Genomic DNA, 12,592 nt, shown 5'->3' with positions numbered 1-12,592 from the left:
ATTTTCTGTATATGTAATGTTTTTCATGGGGTAAAGGGAGGCTGGGGAACGTAACTCCCGTATTTTAGCTATTCCTTATGGGGAAAACTGATCCTCTTAATGTTTCGTATAACGTCGCGTTTTCAGGAATATAACCCCAACGTAAAGTGAGAACTTACTGTATGATCATAATATGGTATCATAATATTAAATATGAGAGAAAATCCCAAATTGCATGAAACTGTAGTTCACAAAGAGAACAACACTATAATAATTATATACAAAAACATTGATGGTAAAATTATTAACTATAACAAACAAATTAAACTGCAATGAAAAGCAGTGTTAGCTACAGGTTAAAAATAAGTTATCACACACTATTGCATTTTCAGGATATATATTCATGAGTAGTGGAACTAGTCAGTACAGTACAGTGTACCCTCTAGCTACAAGGACTGTTTCGATTCATATGTACCGAGTACTGTATTTAACATATACTACTGTATATCCATATATTGCTTCATCCCTATTCTGTAGCTCCCTAAGTATTATTCTCTATTATTTAAGGCTAAATATATAAAAAAAATACTTACATATGTCTTATTAGTGAGCACCTCCAGCAATGCCAAGAGACGAGTGCCATCCCGCAAGTCATAGAAAAGATCTGTGACTGGTGGATGTTGCCCTTTAACTAACTGACTGTTGATCCACTTAGCAAAGGTCTTCTTCTGAACATCCTCACGCTCATCTGCAAGCAAAAAAATATTATAAATTTTGGTGTCTGAAGTACATCGGCCTACTGACAGCAAATGTTGGTTTGATCAAATCTTAGTTTTTTTTTTAATTAGAACCAGGTAAGAACACATTTATGACAGCAACAACACTCAAATATTCATCAGACACTACAAGAACAGTACACCCCGTAATTCACCTGACAATGTACCTTATAATTCAGGTGGTATTATGCCCTATTATTAACTGGTTAGGTTAGGTTAGCTCTTAATCTAACATAACCAATTCAAATCCAGGTAAAAAAGTCACAGAAAAAAGTCACAGGAAAAAAAGTCACAGGAAAAAGTCACCTAACCCAACCCAACCTAACCTAACCCAACCTAACCTAACCTAACCTACGTGCATCATATATAAATTGTGTTGTCAATATGTAAAAGTCATGTATTGTCAGTTAATAACTGTTTTAAAATATTTTTAGTTTTATTACCTTAAATGTGACTTTTTTCCTAGCCAAAATTGTGACTTTTTTCTGTGACTTTTTTTCCTGTGACTTTATTACCGGTCACCACCTACTGCAACTACTGTACCTACAATGCTTGTTTTAGTTTCTTATTTTTTACTTTTATTGTAATTTTGTGTCTTGAATTACATAATACATTCATTAGTACACAGAAACTCATCTATATATACAAAAACAGATTACCTTTTCTTTTGTTCATGAGTCATTAGTGTTACCTTTATGAAGAATGAATTCCCTCTCATTGTTTACATATCGACCTTGTTTAGTAGTCACACCCCTTTAATGCCAGCCTTTACTTACTCAAATTATGTGCAATAACTGTGGTTGCCATGCTTGGAATTTAAGCTCATCTATTATCCATAATGTCAAATTTAATGAAAATCGAACTTCAAGTTGTTTCAAATTTTGATAAGGAACATTTTGTCTGCAATGTCTCAGGTGAGTTCAACAGGTAGCTGCTCAGCTGACCAGCCACCTTGCCAAGTCTCTCACGACTTTTTAATATTTTTCAACAGTGTGCTACGCGTAATCCTCATCGTATTACAATATAAAAACGATCTATTATCATATCATAATTGTATGTTGACATAGTAAAGGTAAATATATTTTCCAGGGCCAACTGATTTGTTTTAAAGGGCACTTGTTGTCACCGTTGCTAAGACTACATGGCACCACCGCAAGCATCGCATCGCAACGCTCCACAAGTGGACACCCCACATCAACATTTCTAACTAACCTGCTACCCAGGACAGGCACATTTAGGACATAGCCACTGACATACCTTTCAACAACACCTCCATGGTTAGTAAAATGCCCAATGGCAAAGTCCCTGGGCTGTACTTTATCTAAACTACACGCTCGAAGAGGCGAACACAAATCCACATGTTGACCCACACACGATTCAGTTTCGTACTGGGCGTTACTAAAAGATGAACCCAAGAAAACTGCCCCAATCCGTATACATATTACTTTGATACTTATGTCTTGCATATCACTCATCAATGTCTTATTTAATGTATTACATGAAAACCCTATAAACTGAATATTTATTACAGAAAGATACCAGAAGAAAGATTTTAATTAAGGCCAAGATACCCTCGAGTTTGTGCACCACACTGTACGTTAGATTGTTGGGTAGTGGGAGGGGCTAAGAGGTGGTGGGTGGGCGAGGTGCAGAGATTTTCGTTCCATTCCTTACATTTTAACAGTAAATGTTAAAAGTAGCAACTCACACATTCCTTCAGTGGGTAGAGTAAGTTATTTATTATTACCAAGCTCTTTTGAAACACAAAGATGATAAGGTTTTATAAGTATTTGCCTACCGGTTTATAAGACAATTAATGCACCGTAAAGAAATGTCCAAGAACTTTAAAATTTTCGGTCAGATGATAAGGAGAGGCTTGGAGAGGTGAGAGAATTTCTAAGTGCCTTCCACATTGCTTCGAGCCTGCAGCAGTACCACAAACCATTATCAACATAATTTAAACTCTATTTGAAGAAGGGCTCAACAACATCAAATTGGATTACATAAAACCACTGCACTGTTAGGAAAAAATAAGTATAAATTTTTGCATACACCTAATGTCATGCGTGCGTTCGTGCATGTGTGGGTGTTTGCTAATACAGGGTATATTATCTGCCAATATTTGCTTTACTCTTAGCTGTCGGCACTGAGGGGTCAAGTTTCAAGATAGTCACCTTCAAGTAAATTGTACTCTTAGAAACAATTCGAGGTACAAGGCAGGTAGCAATAACTAAATTCAGTAAATCGTGGTTGAGTTTGGTTTGACAAGAATTCCATATGGACATAATAATATATGAAATCCACAACAACAAAATAAAGATATTATGTAGCTTTACAATCTTAATTGTCATATTTATGGTATATTTATTCTGATAACTATATTATGGAGTTAAAAAAATTAGGGGTAAAATCATTATCTGACGAGGTTAAATTTTAGGCACACCACAACCCATGAAATGGTCTCGGTAACAGATTATAAAATGATTTACTTGAAGGTGAGTGAAAAGAATATTTGATTTCGATACTGAGATTATATTATTAAGAATATATCAATACACAACTCAGAATGCAATGCATTTAAAAACAACGACATATAATATATACACACACTTGCGAATTTCCATTAAAGTTTACGCATCTTCGACGAAGGAATTTAGCGCTACAACTTAAAGTTAATATTTACAAAGAACAAAACTCTTTCCTTTTTTTTAAGATAATCAGCTTTAAATTTCACAAGATAGGTTACCCGTATGGATATTCTTCTCAAAGATACTCTATTAAGATAGGAAATGTGTGCGCACAGATGCCAGATACCTCAATAATAGCGCCATCTATTGGCTGCGTCTAGAAGCTATTCGTGACGTCATAAACGTTGATGTGACGTCATGAGTGATATTTTTTTTACGTTTTCCATTTATTTTAGACACACCAATCTTCATTTATGTATGCATGTATGTATACATATAAAGAGATAATGAAAACACTGCTATATAATTTTCACTGACCCCATTGCCTCAAGATCTTAGATGAGTTCAGAAGTTAAAGACAAAACCTTTTCTCTTGCATAATTATCATACAATTACTGCAAGTGACGAATCACCTGTCATGCCGTTACATAAGTTTGGGGAATAAATGACCTTGTTTTCAATAGAGTTCTTGGTCTATTAAAACGCATTCTTATTGTTTATCTAATTGAAATAAACAAACACAAAACCAAAAATTTAAGTTGTGTCTTGGTTACTCATGTATTATAATATTTCATCTAACATGATACATACAAATATTAAACATTGCCATAAAAATGAGCATTAATAATTAATATTATTATTAAGTATTAATCATGCACAATATATATATATATATATATATATATATATATATATATATATATATATATATATATATATATATATATATATATATATATATTTCATATAAAACGTGAATAAGATAAATCCATTTTCCCGTGTGATTTTATCAAGATATATATATATATATATATATATATATATATATATATATATATATATATATATATATATATATATATATATATATATATATATATATTATGAAGGAAAAAAAGCACACTCGATAACTTGTGTGCAATTCCTCACAGTTCTTCTCGTATATTCTGGAAATGTCAATGGCATATTGCCATCTGCGACACCTGTCAAATTCGTATCAAGTGAGTCGGAGTGACAGATGAAGCTGCTGCCTTTGAATTGAAATGTATTTCAATATATAATTGCACATTTTCACTGTAGCTCACAAGAGGTTTTAAGTTACCTATCTCTGTCCTTTGGGAACCGATGAAAATGAAAATGTGGATGTGTCTCCTTTCTCCTCTTGCAGGGGTGTGACCTACCCAGCACGTTGCCCAGAAGTCTTGGCGACAGTGTTGCCAGTGGGAAAAATCAAAACGTATCCACGGAAGTACTAAAAAGGTAAAAGCGTATCCATAATCCTTTAAAAAGTATTAAAAAAGTATCCACTTTTTTCTTTAATAAAATGACGGATTTCTTAGTATCTATGACAACAAAGTTGAATTGAAATATCATGGTATCATCAACAATTTTACTGATTATAAAATGGCTATTCTTGGCTGTAGTCCATGATTTTGAAACATGCAGACGACAACGTGACGTCACAGAAGCACGACTGCAGCGCCATCTTATTTCTGGACTACATAAAATGACGTCACTGTGCCTTGAGGTCCCAGCTAGTATTATTACCGACTATTTTACACTCATTCCTGTCTTGAGTATATAGTCTTTGATTTTTCCCCTGGACAATTTAGTTTTGAACAAAAACAAAAGAAGTGAGTCGACTATTCATCAAACCGTCACAATGCCTTTACAGTGGACTGCATGTTTACCTTCCAAGATATTCCAAACAATAAAAAAGATAAATTTTAGGTACCGGTTAGTGTCAATTAATCGTTGAGATAGACTAAAATAAAATAGAATCCTGCCCTAATTACACACCGGAGCCTCTCTTGATGGACTGCGTCCCGAGCATCAAGTGCCTCCCGCAGTCCACTTGTGACCAAGTTTATTTTGATATCTAAACACACCCCTTTAATTGATCTTACTTCAAAAGGAAGCCTTTGTTAGTTTAACTCATTTAATTATAGTGTGTAATATATACATAAAAATAATGTTATATTAAATTATGTATATGCCGCGCGCGCACGAAAATGCTTTAAGTGAGAAAGTCGTCCCAAGACGCGTGGAGAAATTTTGCTGTTCTCATCTCTTTAATGCCCCCAACAATAAGGAATGTCAAGGGGTCAGAATGGCGAACACATGCAGAGGCGGGAATTTCCATCTGAGAAAGAGAAACTTGCGAAAAAATCCGTTCACTCATACAAAAAGATACCGAAATTTTAACCCATCCATCTCTCGTTATTCCGTTTTTAATGAAGATTTTTTCTCATAGTATTTCATGGACAGTTATTTAAAACGATGCTTGCCCATTTATGTGAGTGGGTTAACCTATGCCTGTGAGTGGGCGTGTGCGCGTTTATGTACGTGATAGTATGTTCGGAAATCACTTTAAAACAATAACTTTCCTGCTCCCCTACTATTTCAACCAAAATTTTTTAAATATAAACACACAAAGGCACACACACACACACACAGTTAATTATTCCCCACTTCGCCTTATCACAAGATCTTAAATCGTGACAAAAAAAAATACATTTGCGTACAGCTCAACCCAGTAAAAAACAAGTGAATCAAATACACGAGGTAGTTTATACGTGCGAGCATCAAGTCCTGTGTTTGTTGTGACGGGATAATTCTGAGTTGATTGTTTTATTATAATCTATACGTGATGAAATTACTTATCAGTTACATGGACGAGCAGTTCCTTTATAGATAGACAACGGTAAAAAGGCTTGTCATCATCACATTATATATACGGGTTAAATAAAATAAATTTATAAGAAAATATCATGTAATCCAGACATAGTAACTTTTTGCCTAGGATGTTTTAATAAAGTTAAGAATAAACTAAATATTTCTGCAGACAAGAGAAGTAATTATATGAGTTTAAGTGACTTGGACTTCCGCTGTGTTACGGGTACATACATTTGATAATAGAGACAGTGCACGGGAAATCAAGACGAAAAAACACAAACACACACATACACACACATATGCACTTAAAAATACACACACACACACAGCGGCCAGACCCGGATATAATATTCCACATAACACAATACCAGCCAAGTTTAGACAATTACCCAGATGTGTCTCAATAGGAGGGCCGACGTCGTGTTCCCTCCCCCGCCTTAGCTGTCGTTGCTCCACCTCAATATCCCTATTTATGTCCGTAAACCTCCTGGGTCTCTTAGCTTCATTCAGGATTCCGAGATGGTAGTTGTTTTAACATCTTTTAAAACACGTAAAGTAAGTTAGTTCACACGCTACACGACAACAACTATCAAGGTTAAGGCGGCACAATGCTGACTACCACATGGCTTGTTTGTATTCATGATGTGCTCTCTCTCTCTCTCTCTCTCTCTCTCTCTCATTTCCAGAAGGTCTGAATTGACCCTAAAATGCTCTTCAAACTGTGTGGACTATCTACGATTTATTACCTGTAGTATAAATGCTTTTCTGGTCACTTTTTATACCCAGCCAATAGGTGTGTGTGTGTATGTAAGTAATATCGGCTTCACCAGCGTTCAACACAATTACACACCACTCGGTATAAGAGATATTTATGGATGGTTCAGTTCCGATGATTTTTGACAGAGTTATAGCCCATTGTTGGCCCCTTTTTGCGCTCAACATTTATTTCAGAAAATGGATTCCTCTCGTGTAATGTTGAAAGATGAGGATGTCGCAGTGGAGGAAGGAATGAAAAGTGTCACAGGTCTGGAGGAATATGCTATCTTAACAAGACTACTAAATAAATGAGTGAACAGCTGCTTTCATTCTGTTTTCACCAACACACATATGAGAATTTCAATCATAAATCTAATTAATATATAATAAATTGACACCTGCCAAATCTTCGATACATCTTCAGGACGCCAAAGTAACAAGTCATTTTTAATTACGGTGACCAACTGAGACTTTAATCAGTGACCATCTACCATCTCCACCATGCCATTGGAATTATAAGTAACAGGAAGAAACCAGACAAGTAATCACACGGGACAAAACCACAAAACAGTCTTCAATAAACTTCATAATACCAAACCCTCAAGAGAGAACTTTGTAAAACACTCATGTGGAAACTAAACAAACTCCATGAAGGGATAAACCAAACAGCTGAGTGACGTAAACATATAACTAGTCTCAGAAATTTACCTCCATGGCGTCACTGAAGACACACGCATTATGCAGGTAACGCCATCAAAACCAAACAATACTATGATCAACATGGCGCTGCTCTAAACCAATTACAGTAACAACAAACTTAAGAGAGCAGAATAATTAATCAGGATACATGGAAAACTCTTATTCTTAATTTGGACCCAACACCCCCCCTCCTCCCTAGTCCCGTGACCTCTAATCAACCAATCAACGTCAAGAAAATTCGTCCACCTTTAATCAAGCTAACAGTGCCAGTGCCAATGATATTCCAAGTATACGAGCACGAGGGGTGATTAAAACGCACCAATGAATCTCCGGTAAAACTCTACGATTATTGTATTTATATAAAATATCAACATTTTCCATAACTAGTGTAAAAATATTCAGAATCGAAAAAAAAACTTCACTTTTGTTATGATGGTCATTATATATAACCTACAAGAATAATGAATGTCTCAAATAACTCTAATAAAGCTTAAACATCACCAAGTTGACAAAATAAAACAATTGTGTCAGCGCCCTCCCTGGTGTTTGGGCTGCTCAGTGTTAAGTGGGTTTGTTTACATGTAGCGGATGTTTGTGTGTGTGTTGAGCCTGGAGACAAGCGATCTCTCCTCCTGGGTTACTGATCTCAAGCCTTCCGCCGCTGTTTACACTCCCCCCCCCCCCCTCGGTGAATGGTCTGTGAACAGTGCAGAGGCCCGGTCTTACCTACTCACTTAACAAGGATAAAGAATGTCCACCAGGCGGTCATAAATAAGAACAGAAATAAGTCTAAGTAAGAAACCCCGGGAAGGTATTTCATCTTCACAACTTGGAATATATAAGAAATTACTTAATGGCGGACGTTCATCACTCATCGGTATAGAAACAAGCATCAGGACTCTCAGCCATGCCACCTGTGTGTGTGTGTGTGCCCCCATAAACCAGCTTCAACGTTCCAGACTTGATGACGTGATGCCCCGAGACGACAGCTGTGTTACGGGTTCTCAAGAGTAATATAATCTCTCAAAGGGCGAGTAAACACAATAATATAAGAGGAACCTTTACTTCAACAGCGAGTTACTGTTCTGGGAAATGAACAGATTATTACGTCAGTCCCTCACTCCTACAACTCCCTCTTTTGAGTGTCTGTCTGTCTGTCCGTCTGCATCAAAATAGAATAACAAATGATGTCAGCAAGGTGTAACTCAGCACGAGCACTGACCTTTATATAACGTGTTAGTGTTAAGTGTTATGTATTTAAGGTCAAAGGTTACCAACTTAAGGTCTTGGAGTCCAGAAAAACCTGAACGTATGTCTCTTCGTCAGGTATATTCTTATTTGATCCTGCTTTATCCTGGTCTTGTCTCATCTACTTTCATACTGTTACTATTATCTTAATTGTAAAATGTTTAAGATAATGCAAGAAAAAATATTGGATGGGGAGTCAGCTGAGACACTTATCACGTATCTTGTTCTCGGGTCAACACCAGTAAATGAATATCACATCAGCTGACTAAAGAAAATGATCCTAATGTCTTTTTCACGGTGTCTTCATTAGCACAAATATAAGGTCTTTATCGTAGAAGAATAGCCATAATGATAATAATAATTGTAAAGAGGAATGTAAATAATGAAATAACAACAGAATACACGTAGCCATTTTAAAAAGTCAAAATTTTCAATCGCTAACTGGGTGACAAACGCTGGGGGGGAGACCTGAACTGTGTGTGTTCTGTTGGGTAATACAAATGACAAGTGACCTATACTGTACTCACACCAGTCTTGTCTTTTTACCGTGGATAACTGATTAACCTGTATTTAGCGGCGAGTGTGTCCTACATCTAAAGAGCTGTAGAGTGTGTATATGTGGAGGGAATTATGTGAGGGGGGTTGGTGTGTTACGAGATATAAGCCAAGTAAAGTGTGTTTCCTTCGTCAATGTAGGTAATTTGGGTTGGGTTTATTGACTGAGTAAAGTTATTTATATAGGAAAAATGTATCTGCTGCGAGTCTGTCTGATTTTAACACAGTGAGTCTAAATAAAATTGAATATTAAAATAACCAAGAATAAGAACTTCATTAGTGTGAGTGGTGGTTAGAGTGCGTTCAATTTTATGTAAAGCAGTAAGTGAGAGAGAGACTAGTAAATTTAGAAGAAAGATAAACACAACAGATAAAAAAAATTCTGTCAAAGTGAAAGTTTAAGTCAGAGTAGATCTTAGTTGTGGTCACTCAAGATCAGGTTGAAGTGTGCTGGGGAGAAGACGAGGAACGAAGGCATGCCGGGATGAATGCCTAGTTCAGGGTTAAGTGAAGATTAGGGTCACTGTGAGAGAGAGAGAGACAGAGAATGTGAGGACACGAAGACAGCAATAAGAACCCATTTAAGAGTGAGTTGGCAGTGCTATTTTCTAGGTATTATTTGCCTTCTCTTTAGACAGCCTCCATGTGACCTATCATAAGGGAGATTATTACGAGGTTCACACACACACACACGCACACGCACACACACACACACACACACACGCACACACACATCCTCCAGCACAGGCGGCATAATTAGGTATGAAGCTCCTCTACCTGATGAACAGCGACACACACACAAGACGGTGACAAGACGCCCCAATACATGACAGGTAAACCATCTGTGGCCAAAATATCTCAGAGTAGGACTATTAAGGTAATTGTTGCGGGGCCGGTAATCAATTGCTTAATGGCAGGTAATAAATTCAAAACGAGCGGCGGGAACACAGAAGCAGCTGGGGGAGTCTGCAGAGGTTGTCCCTTCCCTGAGTGTTCTTAAAGGCATGATGCTCTCAAGCACCTTCAGTATATCCGAATCTATTTAAACAAGAAAGAGTTTTGTCTCATATGAGGTAAATAATATGAACCTGTGAAGTGTAGATATAAAGATAGAAAAATCCATCATTAATATATCTGGTTGAGTGACCGACTGTACTGATGTTGAGATAAATTTCATGGTTGTTGGTCGTTAATGAGGAACTTCCTATTGAATGTAATAAAAACAGTATGCAGTGTGTGTGTGAAGACTCATGGGATCAACTTATTACTGCCAAATAGCTGAATGTGATGGAAAGATATATAAATCATATTATAAATATACCGAGGAGTGATATATATATATATATATATATATATATATATATATATATATATATATATATATATATATATATATATATATATATATATATATATATATATATATATATACACAGTGGGGTATGCTATAACGAACATAATTGGTTCCAGAACCTCGTTCGTTATAGCATTCGTTCGTTATAGGATTAATCCATTCCAGGCCCCCAAATACAACCGCTTAACACTGAAAAAATTCTGTGGAAAATGTAAAAAATACGGTACTTTATCTTACCTTAGTGTTATTCAGCATGCAGGTACCCCTAAACACTGGCACATCACTATCACTTCCACTGGGAGTCTTGGCTTTAAGGTCCTCAAACAATTGTTTAGCCTTCTCACAAATTATAATGTAGCTTCACTAATGTTACCACCTGCCATTTCTTTCTCCTTTATCCACACTAAGAGTAAATTTTCCATCTCTTCAATCACATTACACCTTGCTTTGCTAAGTCTAAAGATTCCCTTAGCCACTTGCACAGTTTTTAACTCCTCTTTATTCTTCAAAATCATACATATAGTCGATTTAGCCATCCCATATTCATCACTAAGTTTGGCAATGCTTCTTCCATTCTCACGCTTCTTTATAATTTATTTCTTAGTTTCAAGGGTTATTAGCTTTCTCACTCGCTTTGGACGACTCATTGTTACAATTGTACACCTGTATAACAAAATAGTTATACAAATAACGCGAATTTCCACATCAAAAGACGAAATTTCAACAATAACAGTGGTGCACAATGAGACAAAGATGGCGCCTGACGCTCTTGTTGTGGGTCGCGGTACAACAATATTCATGCGCCAGGCGAAATAGTCCGGTATTCATCCGCGTTCGTTGTAGGAGTTGCGTTCGTTATAGCATTCTCAATTTTATAGGTAAAACCGTTCGTTTTAGGAATATTCGTAGTAGGATCCGTTCGTTATAGCATACCCCACTTATATATATATATATATATATATATATATATATATATATATATATATATATATATATATATATATACAGGTTATACCTCTAGTCCGGCATTCTGTGGTCCAGGAACGATTTTAGTTTGTCAATAGGTGAATGAGGCAGCTTTTTTTTTTACTTCTCTGAATTATTATTATTATTATTATTATTATTACAGGAGTATTAAATTTTGCCCTCAGGCCCCAATGTAGATTAGTGACCTATACCCAGGTGGGCTAATCCTTAAAAAAAAAAAAAAAAGCCATGAGGAAATAAGGTTGTTTACATCCAGCAGTTAGGCTGCTCTCTCTGCTTGTCTATACAGAGTACAACATTTAACCCTTCAATATATATGAGCAGTAAATAAGTGTTGCTTTCATATTCTTATGTAGAGAGTATGATGATAAAATTTTCCACATGTGCGCACTTTCATACGAGCAGTCTCACTTTTTTTTTTACCATTAATGGTTAGCTACTTATATTGTTCCATTTATTAACATTAAATAACATTACAGGTACTTCAAGCAACCATATTCATTTTTTACATTAATTTTACTACAGCCTAAACTCAGGATGCTTATTTTCTTCAGTTTTATGTATAGAACCAATCAATCACTGGTTTCGTAAGCTTTAACATAAACAATGCCGGCAGCCGTCTCAAGTCTCCTCTAATATTCCACATATTATTAATAAATTGTATTAATTTTTGCACACACGTACATTAATTCAATAAAAACAAATTCAGAAACATTAATCAAATATATATGAACAGTAAATAAGTGTTGCTTTCATATTCTTATGTAAAATAATGACGATATGTTTCACGTGTGCGCACTTACATATGCGATCTCTTTTTACTTTACCATTATCGTTAGCTACTTCTATTGTTCCATTTATTAACATTAATAACA

The 12,592-nt window shown here is 35.8% G+C and overlaps 1 protein-coding gene across 1 annotated transcript in view; it reads right to left on the bottom strand.

Annotated features, from left to right (window-relative positions):
- The window catches only part of LOC121857283 (dystrophin-like), a 173,012-nt gene that overhangs the window by 115,270 nt on the left and 45,150 nt on the right, over positions 1-12,592 (bottom strand). The window contains exon 2 of the mRNA XM_042353273.1: positions 573-727. Coding sequence (XP_042209207.1) covers positions 573-727 — 155 coding nt within the window. The remainder of the gene's footprint in view (positions 1-572; positions 728-12,592) is intronic.

Source organism: Homarus americanus, unplaced genomic scaffold (genome assembly GCF_018991925.1).
Source record: "Homarus americanus isolate GMGI-L3 unplaced genomic scaffold, GMGI_Hamer_2.0 scaffold20465, whole genome shotgun sequence".
Taxonomy (NCBI): Eukaryota; Metazoa; Arthropoda; class Malacostraca; order Decapoda; family Nephropidae; genus Homarus; species Homarus americanus.
The sequence above is the reverse complement of the archived record's forward strand: the minus strand, read 5'-3'. Positions and strand labels throughout refer to the sequence as shown.